Genomic DNA, 24,587 nt, shown 5'->3' on the forward strand with positions numbered 1-24,587 from the left:
ACAATTGTTTAATGTATACATGTACACACTGTGAAAAAGTATTTTTTCACATTAAAATATTTGGTATTAGGCAAATAGTAGATACAAAATAAGGGAAAAAGCTTTCCAATGCTGTTAAATGCTTCAGATTAGATTGTGCACGGTCAGTCTCATTGGCTCTCTCACTGAATACAAGATCTCAATGAGGCCAGGAAGTACAGCGCTCACCACGAGAAAGGACAACTGAAAATGTGAAACATGCAAACAGAACAGGAATGATGACTTGGATCTTCCAGAGCCTTTTAACCAGAGTTCCCCTGAAATATAAACTGTTAATCTTAAAGTGCCCAACACTCTGCGTGAGAGCATGGATCAGAGCAGTGGTGGAATGCACCTTAGTACATTTGCTCAAGTACTTCACTGAAGTGCAGTTTTAATGTACTCTGTTTAAGTATTTCTGTGTTATGCTGCTTTCTTTTTCTGCTTCACTCCATTACAAAAATCTAACCTTGAACAGGTGGAGTCTTGCTTCCAGTTTATTCAACAGAGATGTTCACCGCATGAAAGTTTTGATAATTGCAGTATGCAGTGTAAACAGAGATTGTTTTGGGGGTTTTGTTTGTTGGTTTGTTTTTCCATAACTTGTGAATCTGCAAATTTACACATTCTGTATTTTTCATATGAAAGAAACTATACTGTGGTGGGGCTTGCTTATTTCTTGTTTTTGATGTATGTATGTTTTGTTTTATTTTGCTTTACTTTTGTTTCATATGTTGTTAATTTAATTAAGACTAAAAGAAAATTAAATGAATGAGAGGTAAAACTTGAGGGGGTGGGGACAAATAAGTAAATACTTCTGCCTACTCCTTTTCAAACAAATAATGAAAAGATATTTTGTAATGATTGCGAAGGCACATGTTTGAAATGTTTGAAATAAAAATGAACTGAACTGACTTGTATGATAAGGCGTGTTATTTTTACTGGTTATTACATAACCATTAACCATTAGATCCTTGTCACTACTTTTGTTCCTTTGTTAGAAGAATCGGCCAATCACACCATCTGAGCGTGTTGAAGATTAAACTCTTGCTCCTTTCCTTGCTCAGAGTTGCTCAAACTTTCCTTAATCCATAAAATCACATTTTAGGCTCAGTTAGAAGCTCTAAGAATGTTTGTTAATCCGGGCCAATCATTTTGTTTTTCTTTGAGGGGTGTTAAACATTACTCGTCTGTGGTTTGCACAACTGTTTCCCATCCGTGAGTCTTATCCTTGTTTGAGCTTAACTTGTTATTTCCTAGAAGTCGGACTGTTTCGTTGCACTTTCTTGCCTCGCAAACAGTCTCAGGGTCAGTCCTAATGCCAGATGACCCGGTGCCCTTGTTTAGCTGTGACTGGCTGATGATTTGTGTCTGTGGAGGGAGGAGATGTTTGAACAGATTAATGGACAAAGTTTAACCTGAAGTGATAATGATGGGACTTTTTGTGAGGAGTCAGTCACTTTTTTGAAATGTGTCCTAAATGTATATACCCGAAACCACTGGTGTAGATTTTGTGGGGGTATCTTTACCTTTAAATTGCAAAAGTAAAGACTGTACATTGTCAGCGAGAGTACCATCAACCAGATGATCCCCTATGAGCAGCATTTGGAAAAAGTGTAAAGGAAGAATTCTCTTCTAACAGGAAGACCACCAAGAGAACCAGGAAGAAGCCTTGGAAGGTTGATTGGGGATGAGGGAAATGGAAGGAGACAAAAAAGGAGCATAGAGGGACCACAAATGAGAAACAACTACAGAAGAGACAAGAAAAAAAGTTCATTGTATTAAACAAAGGTATATAAAACACGGGGAGTGAAGGAGAATGACGGTGCATCATGGGAAGTCCATCAGTAGCTTCAGCCTACATCAGCCTACATCAGCAAGTCTATGGGAATCTGAAAAGGTGAATCCTGATGAAATCTCTCTGGGTGCTCTGGCTTCCTCCCACAGTCCAAAGCGGTTAGTGGGGTTAAGTTAAATAGCCATTCTAAGCTGGTCATAGGTGTGAATCTCTGTCTGTCCCTCGGTGTTAGCCCTACAACAGACTGATGACCTGTGGCAGCTGGGATAGACTCCAGACCTCCTGTGACCCTGAATTGGTTAAGTGAAAGAGGGTGGATGGATAATTTGTTTTAATATATTATTTATATGAATTATATCTATGCATCATCATCATTATATAAGTCATTGTACTTTTCATGCTCCAGTCCACTTGGGCACCTGAACTAGAATGATTTGTGTCTTATCTACTTTCAGGAATCTAATTATCCCAGTTGTTAAAGCTAAATAATGTATTATGTAAAGTAAACTCAAGATTGTTTATGTATATTTTCTAATATGATGATTGTCTTTAAAACAAACTAAAAAAAACAGTGTAAAAAAATTTGTTGGGCTCTGAAAGTATAATCATGTAAAAAACATACAAAAAATAAAAGAGAGAAACACCCAGGAACACTCAAAGGAAAGCCAGGTTTATATAATAAACATCAACTCACATAGTAAAGACTTTGCGCCTGCACCTCAGTCTTTATCAGAACATCTTGACACACTGCTATTTCCTGTCAAAACCAGTGATGAGCTGATAGCAAGACTGCAAGTTTAAGTAAACACTGCTCAATTAGCAGTTCCGCAGCTCACAGTTCACAACAGCCAACCAATCTTTGATGCTGGTGTTACTCATCTGTATACTCCAGTTTTCAGGATTTCCTCTGCAACTTTTCATCATTCCATTAATATTCAAATGTTAAGCTGCACCTTCCTGTTAAACCAATACAGTCCTTAAAATCAGGGTTACCAGGGTTACCAAGGCAGTCAAAGATTACTCATTAGTTTTGCAAAGTTTAAAAAACGTGTCTGAGTTATGATGAAGTGTTGCCACTAACTCAAAAACCACATCCTAAATAAAGATTAGATGGTCAGGTTGATTTAACTGGTTTCCGTCACTCTGTCTTTGTTTTTATTGTTCGGTGTTCGGTTTCAGCATCAAGAGCTTCGACAGAGAAAGCAGCTGTTGTTCCCCATGCTAATGCTGCTGCTGCTGCCTCGCTTCGTGCGTATCTAGGCCTCTGTGTGAATGTCTCAGTGTGTCACCAGCAGTGATTACAAATGTCATTGTTTAATGCCAACACACACTCACATGCAGCGGAGCGAGAGGGGGTGGTAAAGAGGGAGTTGGTGTCTTTACGGCAGTGAGCCTTGATGCAACAGAAGAGTAAATTAAAGACATTGTGTTTGTGTTTATAGTGATTTTACTGTTTACTTTGCACCTACTGGAAGAACTGGCTCCAAAACAGTGCCTCTTGAAGAGGTTTTGCTTTCCTGCGCAACACTGCCAATGAAAAATAAACATGTTTATATGGTTTACAAACTTTATGAGGAGGAACTCTGTTGCTCTACCTCATTTGTCTAAGCGTCGTGTTAGTCTCTTCCTCTTGACTGAAACGCGCTGGAGCGCGTGCCGGAGTTTGGTGCGTAATGGACACCCATCCATCCTTTCTACTCTTGCCTCCTCCTCATTGTTCTCCGTGTTCCTGGCATGCTGGGCTGTCTCCAGAGTCCAGAGAGAGGAGGAGACAAAGCCAGAGATGACAATAAATCGTCTGAGTCACCATCTGAGGGAGAGACAGAGACAGAGGGAGTGAGAACGAGTTCGTGTCCTTTACGCATGTTATGAACACTTTCAGAGACGCTTGTCGTGCGTCCTGGCGCATCCAGTGATCAGAGGTTTCCAAAGTACAGCGGGATAGTAAATGACTGTACTTCAGTTTACCCGCGTTTGGAATTAAATGTGTAGTTTTGGAGCAGGTGCTTTTTTCCCGGTAACCGTTTGTCTCTCGGTGCATCACTGACAGAAATGTCGGGTCAGAAACCGTCATTGAGGAGCGATGACTCCGCGCAGAGCCGCTTTCAAGTGGATGTGGTAATGGAGGCATCATCTGCAGCGCCCGGTCCGGCTGCCCCTTCTGCTCCGGCATCCACTGATGGATCCAGACCTCCCGAGGAGTCCAAAGGCCGGTTCAGGGTGGTGGGCTTCATAGATCCGGGCGCGATGGACATTGGACTCCCACCTGATGTCTCCCATGAGCCGGACACGGCAAAAAGCGACTCAGTCAGCCTCCATTCAACTGGCACGGGGCACACTCACATCTCTGACTCCCACTCCAACACCTACTACATGAGGACCTTCGGACACAACACTATAGACGCCGTGCCTAACATCGACTTCTACCGGCAGACAGCTGCGCCATTTGGGGAGAAGTTGACCAGACCGTCGCTGTCGGAGCTACACGACGAACTCGATAAAGTATTTTCGATAAACATTTTTTATTGTCTTCGTTATTAAATAATGCTATTAAATTTGTTTTTAAAATAGTTCCTCTCAAGTTTCACATCAAACAAGACAAATGCGAGAGTGAAGAAAGAGTTTTATTCACGCTTAACTGCATTTTAAAACATCATTACAAGTACAAGTCAGGCAATTCAGATTTTATTTATCGGGCGAAGTTCAGTTCATCATAAACGCAATTCATGTTAAAATCGTCAACTTTAAAAGGCAGTTTTGACGCAGAGAGTTGAAAGGTTATTTCCCAGATTTAAAAACAGAACTAACACGTCATGACGCACTTCCCTGTTCACCTGATACAAGTCAGTTCATTTTTCAGTAAACAGAAAAGATTCCCTTCGCTCTTCCCTCTACACAATACTGCTTCTCATGACCCTGCAGGCACCCCCAGCCGCGCTCCCACTCCTTACATACAGTTCAAGGTAACAGACCACCATTGTACAATAACAGTGAGCCAGAACACCAACTGGGCAAAGCACCACCAGGACCTTTAGGCGTGCCTTCATTTAAACAGTGAAAAAACACGAAAATCAGGCATCTCGTAAAGGTGTCGCCCTACTTCCAGTTGTGGTTCTTGTTGAACAAGTTCACTAAAGTACATCCAAAGTTATTGTATTGGTGATGGAACTGGACAGTCTGACACATCTCTCCAAATTCTCCCAGTGACAGTGAAGGCCACGTGAAATGATTTGTGTTATTTATCATCAAGTCCTCTTTGCCTCTGATTCACTCACATTTTTTCGTTTGATTTGTCATAGAAATGAAATGTGTTTTTCTTGATTTCATGCGTCAAAAATCATAAATGTCACTGGTTCTTATTTCTGTAGTTAATAAAAGCTTTAAATTGGATAAACTGCCTTTTATGACTGGGCTCAAAATCAACCCTGATGGACTCTAAGATGCCAAACTGGAGGCACTTTAGTGTGTTTAGTGGAATCCATCAATTGTTCCTTGTATGTGCACATACACAGATATGTAGCCATCTCACAGAATCACCAGCATACACACACACGGACATCAGTTTGTTTGCTTGAGCGAGGCTGTGGATAACTTACCGCTTAGCATTTGTTGCTGTGGAGGTCATGGAAAATGAGTTATACTGCACCTGAAATGATTTCACTTATTATATAACAAAGCCACAGAAAACTGATTCACACACTATCTTTATCCTTATTGTTGTGAAACGCCACCTTTAAACCAAAGATGTAAGTTTCCAACCCAGGTAAGTTTAGTTAACTAAACAGTTTTACATTTTCAGAAGTCATATTTCAATTTGAAACCACTTAATAAGCAGATTAATAAATAGTAAAAAGTTTTAAATCAAATATATATTAAAATCAATAAGATAAGACCACATTTAATCACTGCTTTTATTGATTTTATTTTCTATTTTTTCCTGTTCCACCTATTTCACTTCTACCCAGAGTTTCAGATTTTCTGTTAGGATTACCATTACATAAAACATTTTTAAAAATAAATTGATCATTTGACTAAAAAACTTCTCTCTCACAAAACTAAGACCACTGACTGTCTAATCAGAACTCAAGAGCCGGAAGTTCTCAACTTTAAAGTGCTTGTGATTATCCTGTTGATTGTTAGGCTTCAGCTCTGTTCAGGTTTCTGTTTTCCTGACTTGTCTGGATGTTTTTTCCCCCATCAGGAGCCCTTTGAGGATGGTCTGGCTAATGGAGAAGAACCATCAGCAGCTGAGGAAGCGGCGGCACTGGCAGCGAAGGAGGCCAAAGGAGGAACTGTCAAATTTGGTTGGGTTAAAGGAGTCCTGGTTAGTGTTCATGTCATGAATGAAAGCACAAGGTGCATTCTGCTTCTTCTTGTGGTATTTAAATGTGTTGAACTACTTAAACAAAACTGTAAACAGTAGAATTTCTTCGCACAGAGTGGGCAAGAATGAAGCCCTTTAGTGTCCCATAATTTGACGATCAAATACATAATCTCATCATCTTAAAGTATAAAATGTATTTTCTGTGGTTATATTCCTGTCAGGTTTGATCATTTGAGAATAATTCTAGATTTAGGAAATGTAAATGAACTTCAAAGATCCCTACAGACAATGAGACATTCACTCCTTCTCTCTACAGCTACAGTAAGCTAAGCTAAAATATTGCAGAAACTGGTTCTGCATAGAGTCTACACAGTGGTGATCAGGGGTGGAAATGTGCTATTAAGGTCTTGCCTCTCATCTGAATATGACTGCATCAATGAGAATGCGCTGTATAGAAGTATAGAAGCTTGCTTGTCACGTTGCACATGAAAATATTAAGTGGTAGTTTTATAGCCAGTTGGCTACATATAAACTATTTTCCCCATAGGTTGATTGTACTTTGAGCTTGTCATTGAGGTTAGTGCAGAAAGGAAGACAGTAAACTCTGGTCAAAAGCAAACGATGTACCACATAAATATAGCAGCGTCTTTTTCTCAGGTATTTTGGCCTTCTTTTTGGCAGCTGTGATGTTGTCCATCTTTACATTTTAACTAACTTCTGTTTGTGTGTTGCAGATCCGCTGCATGCTGAATATCTGGGGTGTGATGCTCTTCATCAGAATGTCCTGGATTGTGGGACAGGCTGGAATAGGTACAAACAATTAGTCACTCGAGGGAATGTGTGACACCCTTCAACACCCAGTGTTCATATGACAGGCTTACATGCAAACAAACATTGCTTTGGGAGCCATCAGAATATTAAACAGCTTGTTTGCAGAAAGAAGATGAACTGAGAGGCTGAACCAAGATAAATGAGGATTGTTTTGAACTGATTCACGCTATTCATGCATGTGTAAGGAGGGAGGCTGTTTTTAAGGTCTGATTTTGTTCAAGCTACTCTAGTAAAGTCTAAGCGTAAAATCACGGAGTCTGAAATGAGCAGAAAAGGTCTCTTTTAAATTTCAGTAGAGATAAAAGTATTAAACAGTCCTCCACCCACACAGTAAAACACCTAAATGGAATGTATACTATCTTTAAGTTGTGCATAAAGGTACAGAAGAACCAGCTAGGAAATACCAGAATGGTGTGCTGGCTACACACTGACAGAAATGTATTACTGTTCATTTCTACTGATAAGTCATTAAAAATAGCTCCTCTATGTTTAGCAGACTGCTTATTGACCACATAAGCTCGTGTACAAATATAGCAGGCATAATAGAGTTTTTTCTTAGAATTTTATGTAATCTTACCTGTGATGATGAACTGAATCTAAAAATAAATAAATAAATAAGCTGGGAGGAAGCCCATTTGGCCCATATGCATTTTTATATTTTGTTTGCAACTGTACTGATTTGAACTTGGATAACATCCTCATGTTATTTTATTGAAGACTGCTGATTTTTGCTCATTTGCCTGTAACTTCAAATGTTTTTCATGTTTTTGTAAAACAGGACTGACCATTGCTATCATCTTGATGGCCACTGTGGTCACCACCATCACTGGACTGTCTACATCTGCTATAGCGACCAACGGCTTTGTACGAGGAGGTGAGACCCACATAAGACATTTTACTTTTGCAAAAGGTCTTTAACTTCTAGAATTTCAAAACTAAACCTACAAATGGACTAGAAACTGCTCAAATGTATGACAGCAGCAATAATTTATATCACTTAACATCTGAATGTCATGTCATCCAGGAGGAGCATACTATCTGATCTCCAGAAGTCTGGGGCCTGAATTTGGAGGCTCTATCGGTCTTATCTTCGCCTTCGCCAATGCCGTAGCTGTGGCCATGTATGTCGTAGGCTTTGCAGAGACGGTCGTTGAGTTGCTCAATGTAAGAAATGCTCTGGTGTACTTACGGAAATCTCTCTGTGATATGCGAAAGACTCTCATATCGAATTAACCTGTTAATTGGTTGCAGGACGTTGATGCCTTGATGACTGATGAGCTCAATGACATTCGGATTGTTGGGACTTTGACCATCATCTTGTTGTTGGGAATCTCTGTAGCTGGGATGGAGTGGGAAGCCAAGGTATAATTACAATAATGTCTTAGAAAAAAACGTCAAAACCAAAGGCTTCAGTGAGATTTCAATAAAAGGACATAAATCATTTGTGTCCTTAAAAATGTTGATTATGTATTTCTCATCAAAGCTGCTGAGTTAACTTTGGGATTTGGAGCTTTTAAGAAAAGGTCTGCCAGTGTATGTGTTCATTTCTGAATGCAAATCTGCAATCAAACTAAATATAAATAAAAAAGAACAATTTTTGGTGCGTTAGTGGCATGGCTACAGTATTAAAAACCCCACCCATCCGTCCAGACTGACCTATATCTACAAATACTGAAACAATTCAAATGAAATCTTGCACTCATAAACATGTAACCAAGACATTGCAATCTCATGATGTCTTTCTAGCACCAGAATTAAGCATGTACTTCATTTAGAGGATATAAAGTACTGATACAATTGATATCTGGATCGATCCCTCCACCTCTGCCTCTGCCTCGGCATACATTGGTGACTTGAGTGTCTGTACAGCATACTCCGCTCAGTCATCCCTCATGACACTAATGGAGATAACAATTCAAAAATTAAATATCACCATGTTGTATTTAATATGACTTGACATAAACTCACTAGGAAAGTGTTACTGAGTGCATGAGTCAAGGAGGCTGAGGGAAATCATCCCAAGAAAGCCTTTATAACTGGTTTCCTCCTTGCAGCGAAGGTGACCCCCCTACTGGCCATTAAAAAGAATGCAAGTTTAAGATAGTTTGAGATTTTTATCACTTTTCATACCTGGAAGGTACACTCATCTCTTATATAGACAGTTATATAGATGGTAGTTATATAAACACATCAACCAACATTCACGTTGGTAACAGGGTGATTTTAACTGAGAAACTGGAGCAAATCTCTCTTCTTTCTAACTGATATGTTTTCTTCTACTGTCCATCAGGCTCAGATTGTCCTCCTGGTGATTCTGCTGGCAGCCATTGTAAACTTCTTCTTTGGATCCTTCATGCCATCAGAAAGCAAAGAGCCTAAAGGATTTTTCGGATACCACAGTCAGTCTGCATTCTTGTCATTTCTTCACACGGGAATTAGCGTCCTCTAAATTCAGTGTTAGGATTTGTGTTGATAATTAGCTTGTATATTCTTCTCTCTTGATTCATTTCTCTTACAGCTGCCATCCTTTTAGAGAACTTTGGTCCAGAATTCAGAGATGGGGAGACGTTTTTCTCCGTATTTGCCATTTTCTTCCCTGCAGCTACTGGAATTCTGGCTGGAGCCAACATCTCTGGAGACCTAACCGTGGGTTTTTCATTTTTGTACATTTACATAAATTCAAGTGATGCATTTCGTCATTTTGGTCATATGTTGTGACAGTATTGCTTTTTGGTTACACAGTAACCAGATCACACAGAGACTTGTGAGAAAAGAAAACTCACCTTCCAAAGTATTTTTTTTTACATAGAATCTTTTTTACTAGTTTATAATTTTTGAGTTTAGTTTTTGTTCTTTTTTTTAATGCTCATACTTCTTGCACCTGATGTTTGAGATGTATAACATAATTCATCCTTTCCAATAAATAAAAATGTATCCCATTCTCTCTTTAGGATCCTCAGTCTGCAATCCCTAAAGGCACTCTGTTGGCAATCCTCATCACAGGGCTTACCTATGTCGCTGTCGCCATCTCTGCAGGTAGATACACTTTAACAGTTGTCAACCTGTGATGGATGGATGGATGGATGGATGGATGGATGGATGGATGGATGGATGGATGGATGGATGGATGGATGGATGGATGGATGATAGATAGATAGATAGATAGATAGATAGATAGATAGATAGATAGATAGATAGATAGATAGATAGATAGATAGATAGATAGATAGATTTAGAAGTAAAAGCTTTGTATATATGTCACTTTACCAATCACTGATCTACATTTGTGTCCTGGTTTTGCCTCCTGCAGGCTCCTGTATTGTGAGAGATGCAACTGGTGACCAGAATGACACAGTGAGCCCCACAGTGAACTGCACCGATGCTGCCTGCACACTCGGCTATGATTTTTCCATCTGTAAGGAGGGAGGCTGTCAGTTTGGCTTGATGAATGACTTCCAGGTAACACTGAAGCAGATGATCTTAACACTACATGTTTTCTTGGTACTTACCGTGTTGGTTGTTCCAAAGATTATGGCGAACATATCACAATTCATAATTCATATCATATTGTGACAATGACCAGTTTGGAGTTTAAGTATAACTTTGGCATAAAACTGTGTAAAATAAGTTATTTATAAAACCCTGCTTTGATGTGGGGATATTGCGGTTTGTGACACACGTTTCCACACCTGTGGTGAACTGCGCGTTTACTTTATGAACACTGTGATAGGAATTATGAGATCTAATCAATTAAGTGCAAGATGCAAGGTGGTTGAATTATAAACAGGGTGCCATGTTCCACAAACAGTGGGTTAAATCAGAAAGAAGTTGCATTAATAAAAGACAAAACTGTGCTTTTAGGAGGGAGAGAGAAAAGTATATTTTGTTTCTCTTTTGGTTCACGGCTATTAATGACTAAACCCTCATTCATGCTCTATTATATGTGAGTAAATATCAAAGCTGTTACCATCTGTGTAAGTAGATTTTTTTTAGCTCCCAGCTGCACATGTGAGACTGTTTAAGTTTTTTATTTGTTTTTATGATGATAATCTTTTATGGATCAAGTGTGCGCACACCACTGGGAAGGATCTTAAGATTAAGTTCAAGTAAATGAGGGTCTGGAGCACCACCTGGTGCAGCATCCTTTCTTCCTCTTGTGGCTAAAGGCAGTTCATTTTGACTCAGCTGGATGTTTGGGCTCTTTGCTTTAATGCTAATCAGATGATTGCTTGGTGACGCTGCTAAAGGTCACAGGCTGAAATGGGTCCGTTTCTTCCTGCTGCTATGAAATATTAAAAGTATTTTATGCTCAACTAGGGTACTGATGATTTCACCCCAGCAGAAAGATGTGACAGGATACAAGCAGAGAAAAAAGTCAAACTTAATTTGTATAGCACCTTCTCATGCAGGTCAGTCGGATTACTGACAAGCTGTTTATACGACTGGAGCAAAACTAATTGTAAAAATACAGAAAGTAAAATAAAGTTTCAAGTAGACTACAATTACACTACAATGTAAGAAATAAAATAAAATGAGATTAAATAATGTAACGCTGGATAAATTGGACTAAAAAGGAGAACATCACAGATGAGTACACATAAACGAATACAGTTAAACTGTAGTAAGTAAAGTAGAAAACATTAGTAAAGTAAGTGATGTCTAAAGTATACCCAAGCCAGAATAGAACTGTTTTAAATTTACATCTAAAAATTTAGTTCAGTTTTATTTTGCATAGCGCCAACTCACAACAAGAGTTTTTGTTTTTTATATATAATAAAGAACCTACAAAAGAGAAAACACCAAGAGTCAAATGGCCTCTATGAGCTGCACACGGCTACAGTTGGAAGGAAGAACACACTTTTAACAGGAAGAGTCCTCCAGCAGAAACAGACTCTTGGAGGGGGAGCAATGTGCCAGGACTGGTTAGGGTCATGGCATGACTGGAAAGCGAAGTAAGAAAAGGAGAGCATAGAAAGAAATGATGAGGAAAATGTGTGTTAGAGTCGCAGCAAGTTGGGTGAGGTGACCAGGATGGCATCACGATATGGAAATAGATGCTTTCAGCTGATATTAAGACACATTAAGAGATATTTATTGTTTACTTCAGTCAAAAATGCCAGACAAGCCTAGGAATTTGTATTACATAAAGTGGGTCGCACACAGGCAGTTTGATGTGAATTGAATCACCCACTTCTATTGTTTCCAGTGGAAGCCTACACACTGGCGTCAGTGCTGTGTCAGGATGCAAAACTGTCCCATTTCCTGTCGTCCACACACCTCCACAAAAACAGCTGTTTAATCAGACTGACAGCGTTTTTACACATAAATTGTGTGAGCAGTGGGTACTGCTCGAAGGTACGCTGATAAAGACGAAGACACAGAGACACAGGTGAAAGTAGCCCAGACAAGTGAAGACTGAAAGACATAAGAAGAAAGACACAAGTAAAAACTAACTATACACTCAGCAGGACAAGACTGACACTACACACAGTAAAGAAGAGCATACAGACCGGGAAACACCAGGAGACAAAAAAACAATAATTAAAATTAAAATAAAAAAACAAATATCACCACAGTCCAACCTCTGTGAAAATCAGGAACCAAAGCTCTCAGAAGCATAAAGCAACAATCCAAATTCAACGAACTATGATAAATGTATTAATTTTATTGACTGAGCAATATGATGGCATATATGGCAAGACAACTGAAATCTCTGTATTCTTTTTATGTGGACCAAACTGTATCTGAGAGGACGTTTTGAGACATGCAACAATCTGATCCAAGATATTTTCATTTTATGGATTCCATTAAATGTCAATAAACTGCACGTTGGGACCTGTCTGACACCCTGCACAGGCACTGGGTGCACATTTCTGCTGTTATTATAACTCGTGGATATAAGTTATACTTAAAAAATGCTACTTAACACGCGTGTGAATGAGCAAGACTGCTGCTCTGACCCTCTTCCACTGCATGTGCACGTAATGTAGATGGCTGGGGTGTGTGTGTGTGTCTGTGTGTGTGTGTGTCTGTGTGTGTGTGTGTGTGAACAAGAGAGAGAGAGAGAGAGACGAAGCTGTTCTCAAACAAAGTGCAAAGTGCAGCAGAGATAATAGCCACTGTTGTTTTGAGTCACAAGGTTCTCGTGGCTCAGTGCTGAATGAGAGCATTGACAACATCCACCTACACACACACACATACACACGCACACACAGAGCTCACTGACACTGATAGCGCTGACATGTTGCAGCACTACAGACCGAAGCAGCTGCTCGAGTTTGATTATTACTGTTGTTGAAGAAGAAAAGCAGATCTGAATGAATCTCATCATCTTTAACCCTATAATGCCCTTTGTATCATATTTGCTACATGAGTTTCTGCCAAAAACACCCAATGTATCAAATGCGACACAAAAATATATAATAAATATATAATAAAAATATATCATACACAACATGATAGCAAAAAAAAATGTGGATTTTGTTGTAAGGGTTAATAAACATCTCAGTTCCAAAAAATCTGAATTTTCTGGCGATTTTTTGGATGGGTTTGGTCTTAGACATCATACATTGACCGCAGGTGTCTGTGTAGAGCTGTCCTCCTTCCTTCACTTCCATCAGATATGAAAATATTATCTCTTGAAGTGATTTATCGGCTCTTTAGGAACAAACTCAGTTGAATGGGTGATGTTTTTGCACCAAATATCTACGCCACTGCTTCATAATGATGCGCCTCGTCTCAGTGAGTTGAGTCGGTCCTGCTTCAGAATACACTTTTAAAATCTAAGAGTTGCTTTCTCATGTGCAAAATTGTTCACCTGGATTGTGATTTTCACCAAAAACACACAAAAAACGTTCAGGACCTCCTACCCAACCCTGTAAGAACAAGCTGTTTTCAGCAGTTTTTAGCTAAATTTTGATATCAGGACCATCTTCTAACCATGATTTCATATGTATTAAATAAAATTTCTAATAAAGTCATATCTGAACACAATGGGTGTGAAATTTAAAAACAACATTGGCATTCAGATACGCTAAAAGAAAACTGTCACAAGTTAAAGGCAACAAAGTAACAAAACGCAAAATGAGCATCCACTGACTCTGAGATCTTCTGTGAGGGGTCAGCTATGCCTGGGAAAAAAATATCTGCAGCCTATAACTTGGAAAACGTTATATCATGCAGGTACGAGTGCTTTCATTAACTATAATATTTGTGATAAAATGTTGGGAAGATTTTTCAAATGTGTTTGATTTTATATGAAAGTAACTACGATTCAGGGACAGTTGTGTCATTTTGCCGAGCACATCTGTCACAACCTCTGTCCCAGACACAACAATAAACACCAATATTATGAGAGTAGAAAAAGCAATATTCAAACTGTAATATCAGGCTGTACAAGCAAATGTTTATAAGAATGTAAACAGAACCAGGACTGAGATCGCTGCTTGGTGCAAAAGTGCAGCGACAGTAACATTGTGGCTTGTGGCAAAAACTCACAAAAAACAGTCAATGGAAATATTTTTAAAATGCTTCAATTTGTGCTTCATTTCAGTTTAGATTAAGCTTGAGTACTGTATGTGTTGTGCTCTGCAACCATCGAAAAATGACAGAACATACATTTTAATAACAAATATTTAAATCCTCTGACAGAAGCCTCAGTACTGAACAGAGTTAATTTAGAAGCAAATTTACAGAAAACACCTCTGTGGAAATGGCACACGAGTGACATAAACAGAATAAACACACTCACACAGGCGGATTATTGAATGGAAAAATGGCAGAAATGTAGGTCACTGCACACCATCAATTATCTACAATAAAATCAGAGACTTTAAAAACTCAAACTCCACTAACATTGGCCAATGTATATAATCTATCTTTCAAAATACCTGAATCATGTGCATTTTGATATACTCTGGATGTTTATTGGTCAGTGTGACTTTAAAAGATGCTCCTATGTCGTGCAGGTTATGAGTCTGGTGTCGGCCTTCGGTCCTCTGATCACCGCAGGGATTTTCTCAGCCACTCTGTCGTCAGCTCTGGCCTCGCTCGTCAGTGCACCCAAAGTCTTCCAGGTCAGAACCATAAAGCTCCAATTTATTTCTGTTTCAGCTGTTCTCTGACTTATTTCCTCATCTGCCTTCTCCTGACTGTTTCAAAGTTGCTTGACGAACAGTCAACATGCCAACATTACTCCTATATCTATTAAACTGGGTGATTTCAAAGTTAACAAAAGCTGTGTTTATTCCAGGCTCTCTGTAAGGACAACATCTATCCTGGACTTGGTATGTTTGCAAAGGGTTATGGAAGGAACAATGAGCCACTCCGTGGTTACGTTCTGACCTTCTGCATCGGTCTTGCCTTCATCCTGATTGGTAAGCTGTTTAAGTAAACCTTCAGCTCCTGCATAAGAAACATAAAGAATAAAAATATCTACAAAATAATGTTAAACCTGTCTTTTGTCCACTAGCGGATTTGAACATCATTGCTCCAATCATCTCCAACTTCTTCCTGGCCTCATATGCTCTCATCAACTTCTCAGTTTTCCATGCCTCCCTGGCCAGCTCTCCAGGTAATCACTGGAACTGAAAAGGAACTATGACTAGATTGTAGATTACATGAAAATTACCATGGGGTTATGCTGGTATTTCTGAAAGTTTTCCTTCCTATCTTCCTTGTCTCGACTCATCTCTCAATGGCATTTTAGCTAGTATACAAATTGGTGAATGATGTTTATAGTAGAAAAAGTCCTTTGTTGTTATTTTTTTCACTGGACTAAACATCATTTCTATTAAAAACATCAAAAGAAATCCTTCTGTTGGACCTGTTAACATCTGATCTACTCTGACCCCTTCACTTCAGGGTGGCGCCCCAGCTTCAAATACTACAACATGTGGGTATCTCTTGTGGGGGCGATCCTGTGCTGCGTGGTGATGTTTGTCATTAACTGGTGGGCGGCCCTCGTTACGCTGCTCATTGTCCTCGCGCTCTACATCTACGTCAGTTACAAGAAACCCGGTAAGAAGACAATGGCAACACATTTTATCCTTTCCAAACTTCTAACAACAACCTGCTCGCCAATATGAAGCTCTGGGTCAGGTACTTCCAGCTGATTTCATGTGGCAGCATTTAGTGGCCGTTTCATCAATGGCTACTAAATGGTGTCACCAAAGAACTTCTAAATACTCAACACCTCCCATTCTCTGGATGTCCGACTTCTTGTGAGAATGAATGCACTGGTGTCATCCTCAAGTCACTGGGAAATTAAATAAAAATAGAGCAACTGCAGCAAAAAATAATAAATAAATAAAAATGCATGAAAACAAACCCCTCTATGTGGCTTTTTAATAGAGATAGAGTGGTACTGATACCTGAGCTCAGGACAGCTGACATATTTAATGTATGTAACTCTTAGTTGTGCCCATTCTTTACTTGAGTGTTTCCATGTTTATCTACTTTAAACTTTTGCTCCAGTAGGAATTTTTTGGCTTATTAATCAATATGTTGGAGTTTTCCCAACATTTTAAAAGAGATTTCTGTGTGTTAATTAAAACTGTCCAATGAACAGAATAATAATCATAATCTTTATATCTGAAAGTTTTCTTGCCTAATTCAGTTTTGACTCTGTATATGTTCTGCATCTTGGCTTTTATGAGCTACCTGAGGAATTCAAGTAGCTCGTGAAAAACAAACTAAATATAATTACTTAATAAACTGTGATGTATTATTTAAAACATATAATGCAAAGCAGTTAACACTAGTCCCACCTGCACAACCTGCAACAATACTTACTGTATTAACATATTAATATTGCATATACTGCATTACGTGCTTTTACTTTCTTTAATGTTTATCTTGCAAATATTTTTGTATTATGAGTTCACATTTTATATGCTGCAATTATGATAATGACCATGATGATGATGATGATTATCATTATTACAATGTGGACAATTGAACTCCATGAGCTGACCAATCTATTCAAATTCAAACTGCTGTTTCCTCTAGATGTGAACTGGGGTTCATCCACTCAGGCTCTGATCTACAACCAGGCTCTGACTCACTGCCTGAACCTCACCGGAGTCGAGGACCACGTTAAAAACTTCAGGTCAGCATGAAGCTTTGAGCGGAGCTGAACTCATGGACTAAAAATGACTTAAGTGAAACCAAACCTTACCTCTAACTCTAGACATGCTGACCTGGTAGATGTTACGAGGTTAACTCTCGGCACTCGTTACCAACACAAAGTAACAGTCGAAACTTGGCTCTAACTGAATTTAAATGATCAAAATTTAATCCAATTTAAAAAGTAATTATTTAAACCAAAATAACCTGACTTCTTGTTTTAAAACTACCTAAACTTGACCTTCTGTATAAAATGTATATTGACAGGCCGCAGTGTTTGGTGTTGGCGGGTTATCCAAACGCTCGTCCGGCTCTGCTTCAGTTGGTGAATTCTTTCACCAAGAACGTCAGCCTCATGGTCTGCAGTCACGTCAGAACTGTACGTACCAAATGTCGTCTGTTAGGTCTGCATTTTACGCTTTCTTTCACATGGCTGAAACATTTCGTGCTTCATCTCCTCCCACTCCAGGTGTCCCGTCGGTCGAACTTTAGGGAGCTGTATCAGGATTATGCCCGCTGTCAGCGCTACCTCAACAAAAAACGCATCAAGGCTTTTTATGCTCCTGTTTTTTCAGACAACTTGAGGCACGGAGCTCAGTTACTCCTGCAGGTACAGAAGGAGGCTTCTTTTTGTACCCTTCATCTTATATTGAAGTCACCATCTACAAATATGTGTTTCCTCCCCATGCTAGGCTGTTGGTTTAGGTCGTCTGAAACCCAACACACTGGTCATGGGTTTCAAGAACAACTGGAGTGATGGAAACATGAGAGATGTGGAGAATTACATCAACACTATACAGTAAGGGCTAATGCGCCTTTTTAAAGAGCTACCAACAGCCAATTTTACAATCATACTGTTTTTTGTAGTGCTGTCAGCGTTAATCTCGTTAAAATGACGTTAACGCCATAACCGCATTAACGCGGCGAATCTCCGTTAGCGAGTTAGCACGGATCGCCCCCTAGTGGGGCTGCACGGCCTCAACGCGTTAGCACAGTTAACTCGTTAACGCGTTTGTGCCGTCCAGCCCCACGCACTGGGCGATCAGCACTAGTTTTTGTTTTTGTTTTGTTTTTTCGGTGGGAGCAAAAACATAATTATATGTTGGGATCCTTCTCATTTTCGAGGCGAGCATCAACAGGATTTTAAATATAAAGAGGAATCGCCCCCAGAGTCACAGAGGGCCAAGAACAAGGCATGAAAATATCACAGATTTTTCATGTAGGCTCTCTCTTTCAGATCGTAATGTTAAAGGTTAAGGTTTAAAAAATGGACTAATCTTTGTCTTTCATGCAATTTTGCAGCTGAGGTTCTGCATCACACTTGGAGTCATTTTTGTATAGCGTTTTATTTATTTATTTATTTTTAATTTTAGTGATGCCTTCGACCTTCTGTTTGGTGTGGTAATCCTGCGGCTGCAGGAGGGACTTGATATTTCTCACATCCAGGGACAAGGTACGTCTGTCTTTTTCTTTATATCCATCACTTTGTCTACCTTCTGTTTATACTGTGCTTGTATCCCTGCAGACGAACTGCTGTCATCCCATGAGAAGCCTCCAGTCATCACTAAGGATGTGTTGATTTCTGTCATTCCGGCTAAAGACTCCGATTCTGACTCCTGTCCTTCAAAAACCACCAGCAACCAGAGCAGCCCGCTCATCACGAGAGGTAAACAGTGAGGAAGAATTAAAATTATACCTCAGCTTAGCCGATTACTCTAATGTTTATTTTTCATACAACTCTCACTGTCACTGAACTTGTTGTTCTTATATTTTGTTCAAGTATTTCCATTTTAATCTATTTCAACTTCTGCTTCAGTACTTTTAGAAGGCAGCTCATCATTAGCAGTGAACAAAAAAGGAAGAAATTAAATTGATCTCTTTTTCTTATCAGCCATGTGCTATGTAAATTATTTAAAATCAGCAGTGATTGAAATTGGCTGACTTCTAGCCCAAAAGACATCTGGCACAATCCCTGCACAGTCTCACGGCTAAGCTTGTGAAATATTCCACTGATTTATGTTTCTAGCATTTTTCTAGCAGCTGGTGATACAGCCCAGGAGCTTTTGTGTTTCTTTGACCTTACCTTGTCTCATACCGTGCTCCTCCATGTGACGTCGCCTACCAGAGACCAAGTCTCCTCTGAGCCTGACTGACCAGCGTCTGTTGGAGAGCAGCCAGCAGTTTAAGAAGAAACAGGGCAAAGGAACCATTGATGTGTGGTGGCTCTTTGATGATGGAGGTTAGTGTTCTCATTCTTATATGTAAATAAAAACATATTTGATGAACAGACTTTGGGTTCCATGATTCTGTCATGCCATTGACACTGTCATAAAAAGTAAGGTGAAAAATTAATAAGCTTAAAAAACCCATTCAAATCTGTGGTTCCCTGATCTATACTGGAAAACAGATTTTTGTTCAGTGGGGTTTTTTTAATGACCCGTATGATCTCTGATCTAAGCTCGTGTGTTGGTTTGCAGGCCTGACTCTGCTGATTCCCTACTTGCTGACCAACAGGAGTAAGTGGGGCGACTGCAGGATCCGCGTGTTCATCGGCGGAAAGATCAACCGCATCGACCACGACCGCCGAGCGTGAGTCGACAGCTGCTTATCTTTACTACGAACTTGACTTTATATCCACATACATTTAATTTATTATTGTGTTATTGTTTTTATGTCACGTTAGGATGGCCACACTGCTCAGCAGGTTCAGAATCGACTTCTCTGACATAAACGTCCTCGGTGACATCAACACCAAACCCAAGAAACACAAGTAAGGCCTCTGAAACTTCCTGAGCTCAGCAGCTTTCATCACTATGGATTTTCTCTATTGTGTTTTTAATGTCTTTAGCATCTGTGTTACTTGCGTAAATTGCTTACAAAGTGTTATAAAGCCAAAGTCAAAAGGTGAATGATTTGTTCATGAATTCTTCTTTTTTTAATATATCGATTATTTGATGACTGTGAAAGTCAACATGTAGAAAGTTTGTAATATTAAAAATTTAAGTGCTTTGAAATATTTTTTAAATGTTATTTTAGAATGAAGCATCATGTGGAGAGGATGAAACTGATAGTGCTGCTCTAAAAACCTAATGAATGTGTTACTTTACAGTAAGCTGACCTTTAAGGAGCTGATCGAGCCGTACAGGCTGAAGGAAGACGACATGGAGCAGGAGGCTGCTGAGAGGCTGAAGGCCCAGGAGCCCTGGAGGATCACTGACAACGAACTGGAGCTGTACAAGGCCAAGGTCTGTCCTCATGTTGCAGACACACTTAGACCAATCACAGTGCTCTCTTCAAGTGGTTCATGTAAATATACTGTGTGTTACTTTCAGACCAATCGTCAGATCAGGCTGAACGAGCTGCTGAAGGAACACTCCAGCACTGCCAAACTCATTGTCATGTAAGAACTTTGTAATAACTTTTTCATCATTTGTTTTAATTTACTGACAAACTAGCATTTAAAAAAACCTGGTTAATATGAGCACACAGCTGTCTGTGTTGAACTGGTGACTTGTCCAGTGTGGACCCTGCCTTTCGCCTTGTATCGGTTGGGATATGTTAAAGCATTCCCAGCGTCCCTAAGTTAGATAAGTGGTTATGAAGCTGGAAAGCTACCAGTGTCAATCATTAATTGGCAAAATAATGCATGACAAGAAAATCCCTTCGTGAATGGACACTGCTTTCTGCAAAAATGAAATAAAACCATAAGACGGTTAGTGGGACGATTTAATTAAAAAAATTAATTAAAAATTAAATTCTTAGAACTATGAAAAAGAACACCAGTGAACTTATAAAAGCCTTGGACATTTAGCAGATACACCAGGGGGATGGTAAAGAAGAACAATCTCCAGGAGAAAGGCATAAAGTTCCAAGGTCAACCATAAAGAGAAGGCGCCAATGAAAGAAAAAAGAGAGGATTTACCACAACCATTCATCAAACTCAAGAACAACAAGGCCAAGTTAAACTTCACCAAAACACCTCTAAAAAGGCTCCAGCAGTTCTGAAGCAGCATTCTGTCTGTTCACGTCAACCTGTAACAAAGTCAAAGGAGTTTGCAAAGAAAGGCGTCTGGACTTCTTTAAGTTGCTTGAAGACGTTTCACCTCTCATCCGAGAAGCTTCTTCAGTTCTAAGGTCAAATGGCCGAGAGTCCCAGATTTAAACCCAGTGGGAGTATCCCCCCAAGGAGGGACAAAGAACCCCCTGGTGATCCTCTAATCACATGCGCCAAGGTGTGAAAGCGGGTGTGGGACCTAATCAGCCAGGGTTTCGGGTGAGCCCATTGTGAAACCTGGCCCCACCTTGTCATGTGAATTCCTGAGGTCAGATGGCCCAGGATGTGAGTGGGCGTTAAGGCGTCTGGGGAGGGAACTCAAAACTGGATTATAGATGGCAGACAGTTGGTGTCGTAAACCACCGCCTCTGTTCAAAGATGGTCGCTCACAGTGGACATAGATGGCCTCTTTCACTCCTCTTTCAAACCATCTGTCCTCCCTGTCCAAAATGTGAACATTGGCATCCTCGAAAGAGTGACCTTTATCCTTAAGATGCAGATGGACTGCTGAGTCTTGTCCTGTGGAGGTGGCTCTTCTATGTTGTGCCATGCGCTTGTGAAGTGGCTGTTTGGTCTCTCCAATGTAGAGGTCCGGGCATTCCTCGCTGCACTGTACCGCATACACCACGTTGTTCAGTCTGTGTTTTGGAGTTTTGTCTTTCGGGTGAACCAGTTTGTGTCTGAGTGTGTTGCTGGGTCTGAAGTACACTGGGATGTCGTGCTTGGAGAAAACTCTCCTGAGTTTCTCTGATACACCGGCTACATAGGGGATGACAATGTTGTTGCGTCTGTCTTTCTTATCCTCCCTCGCTGGTGTCTGATCTTCTTTTCTGTGCCTCTTTGCTGACTTTATGAACGCCCAGTTAGGATAACCGCATGTTTTCAGTGCTTCCTTTACATGTGTGTGTTCCTTCTTTTTCCCTTCAGGCTTAGAGGGAACATGTTCTGCCCGGTGGTGTAGGGTCCTAATTACTCCAAGTTTGTGTTCCAGAGGGTGATGGGAGTCAAAGAGGAGGTACTGGTCCGTGTGTGTGGGCTTCCGGTAAACTTCAATGTTGAGGTTGCCATTCTCTTCAATGTGCACAGCGCAGTCCAGGAAAGGCAAACAGTTATCCTTTGTGTCTTCCCTGGTGAACTTGATGTTTTTATCCACGGCGTTAATGTGCGCAGTGAAGGATTCCACTTCTTGTGTCTTGATTTTGACCCAGGTGTCGTCTACATATCTGTACCAGTGGCTGGGTGCTCCTCCTTTGAAAGAGCCAAGAGCCTTTCTTTCAACTTCCTCCATGTAAAGGTTGGCTACAATAGGTGACACAGGGGAGCCCATGGCACAGCCATGTTTTTGTCTGTAGAAGCCTTCGTTGTATTTGAAGTATGTTGTGGTAAGGCAGAGGTCTAACAGTGTGCAGATCTGATCGGGTGTGAAGTTGGTCCTGTCTTCCAAGGAGCTGTCTTCTTGTAGTTGTTTTCTGACAGTCTCCACTGCCTCCGTGGTGGGTATGCAAGTGAAGAGAGAGACTACATCAAAGGACACCATGGTTTCATCTGGATCCAGGGTAAGTTTCTGGACCTTGTCGGTGAAGTCGGTGGAGTTCTTGATGTGGTGTGGGATGTTCCCCACGAGAGGTGTGGGGAACACATCTATAATCCAGTTTTGAGTTCCCTCCCCAGACGCCTTAACGCCCACTCACATCCTGGGCCATCTGACCTCAGGAATTCACATGACAAGGTGGGGCCAGGTTTCACAATGGGCTCACCCGAAACCCTGGCTGATTAGGTCCCACACCCGCTTTCACACCTTGGCGCATGTGATTAGAGGATCACCAGGGGGTCCTTTGTCCCTCCTTGGGGGGATACTCCCACTGGGTTTAAATCTGGGACTCTCAGCCATTTGACCTTAGAACTGAAGAAGCTTCTCGGATGAGAGGTGAAACGTCTTCAAGCAACTTAAAGAAGTCCAGACGCTTTTCTTTGCAAACTCCTTTGACTACGATGACCTGGATGACTGAGAACCTTCACAGACAACCTGTAACAAAGTGACAACAGTGTGGAGAAGTCCTGGAACCATTCGTGATCTGAAGCATACGACATCATCTGCAGCAGACATGGTGTGACGCATGGGCATGCATGGCTTCCAGCACGACCTGGCCACGTGTGCAGCAGATTGTGAAACATGTTTCGTCACAGTATTAAAAACTGCATTTTATATATGACTGTGTTAACTTGTCCAATTACACTGGAACCCAAAAAACAGTTATCCCGAAGATTTAAAGTTGGGAAAGTTTGACTATATCTTAAACTTTCATACTGAAGAAATCTTAAAATGCTGATGACACTCAGGGAACTTCAGAAGCATTAAAATGGATGACCCATAAAGCTCTGAGCTCCATAATTCATAGTTAATGTTTTATAAGCTGCTTAAAGCTAATTCAGTGAAGTTAATGGAAAAACAAACAAATATAGAGTTAAAATAGTGAGACACGGAGTGTAACTCATCGTAGCTGTTACATATAAAGTAAATTAGACTTCTCACATTGAATTTAACATGTCAAAATAATTTGACCTTTAAGCTTACATTAACTGCTCATAACTCATAATTACAAGATCATGCAGTCTTCTTTAGCTTTCTAATGCTGCTCTAGGTTTGATTTTGATATGTATAAATATCATAAAAATTGAATTTTTCTTTCTCTATCTGTGTGTCTAGGAGCATGCCTTTGGCAAGAAAGGGCACAGTGTCGAGCGCCCTCTACATGTGCTGGCTGGAAACTCTGTCCAAAGGCCTCCCACCACTGCTGCTGGTGCGAGGAAACCACCAGAGCGTCCTCACCTTTTACTCCTAACGCACACACACACACACACACACACACACACACACACACACACAGAGTCATATACCTACTCTGCTCACGCACAAACATACAGTGTGTTTTGCTCTCCATATTTATTACAGTATGAGAAAGCCTCCATCTGCACCAAAACAGAAACGTCGTGATGGTTTAAGCTTGTGAAACTGTTCAGCTGTGAAGGAAAAAATTATTAGACTAATTTTTTTTTTCCATTTGTCTTAAATCGATTGTTTTTAACATGTTAATTAAATCCGGTCAACATTTAGATTTGACACTAACACTAACAGGTTGCTTGTTCCGTTTCCTCTGTGAGTTTTATGTGAATGAGAGTAACTACAGGTAAATTCGAGTAAAAGTTTATTTATAAGGATAAAAGTTTGGATTTGAGAATGTAAGTTTTTGTGATTATAAAATGACATTTGTATGTTTTTTTTTCCCACCTGTGTTCACAAAGGGAGAGGCTCCGTCTTTGTTAACTTTATTTTGTACTTTATTTTAATAAAGGATTAACTAAAACATATGCTTTATTCAAGTTTGGTTTTTGTCAGCTTTATTCCTGTTCCTGCATTAGTGAAGTACTTAAAGTCA

General features: G+C 40.1%; 1 protein-coding gene across 1 annotated transcript; it reads left to right on the forward strand.

The window, feature by feature from the left end:
* The first annotated feature begins 3,536 nt into the window (after positions 1-3,536).
* Positions 3,537-24,519, forward strand: LOC100694941 (solute carrier family 12 member 2). Its single transcript, XM_003444449.5, has 26 exons — positions 3,537-4,318; positions 6,018-6,140; positions 6,875-6,950; positions 7,750-7,845; positions 7,996-8,135; positions 8,223-8,333; positions 9,262-9,370; positions 9,490-9,617; positions 9,923-10,007; positions 10,282-10,430; positions 14,939-15,046; positions 15,223-15,346; positions 15,442-15,543; positions 15,834-15,989; positions 16,980-17,079; positions 17,364-17,475; positions 17,566-17,706; positions 17,789-17,895; positions 18,470-18,549; positions 18,622-18,762; positions 19,222-19,335; positions 19,574-19,685; positions 19,780-19,866; positions 20,206-20,341; positions 20,429-20,496; positions 23,858-24,519. Exons 1-26 carry the CDS (start codon positions 3,869-3,871, stop codon positions 23,991-23,993), a joined length of 3,291 nt encoding a protein of 1,096 aa, XP_003444497.1. The 5' UTR covers positions 3,537-3,868; the 3' UTR covers positions 23,994-24,519.
* The last annotated feature ends 68 nt before the right edge of the window (positions 24,520-24,587 follow it).

This window comes from Oreochromis niloticus, linkage group LG12 (assembly GCF_001858045.2).
Source record: "Oreochromis niloticus isolate F11D_XX linkage group LG12, O_niloticus_UMD_NMBU, whole genome shotgun sequence".
In the NCBI taxonomy this organism is placed as follows: Eukaryota; Metazoa; Chordata; class Actinopteri; order Cichliformes; family Cichlidae; genus Oreochromis; species Oreochromis niloticus.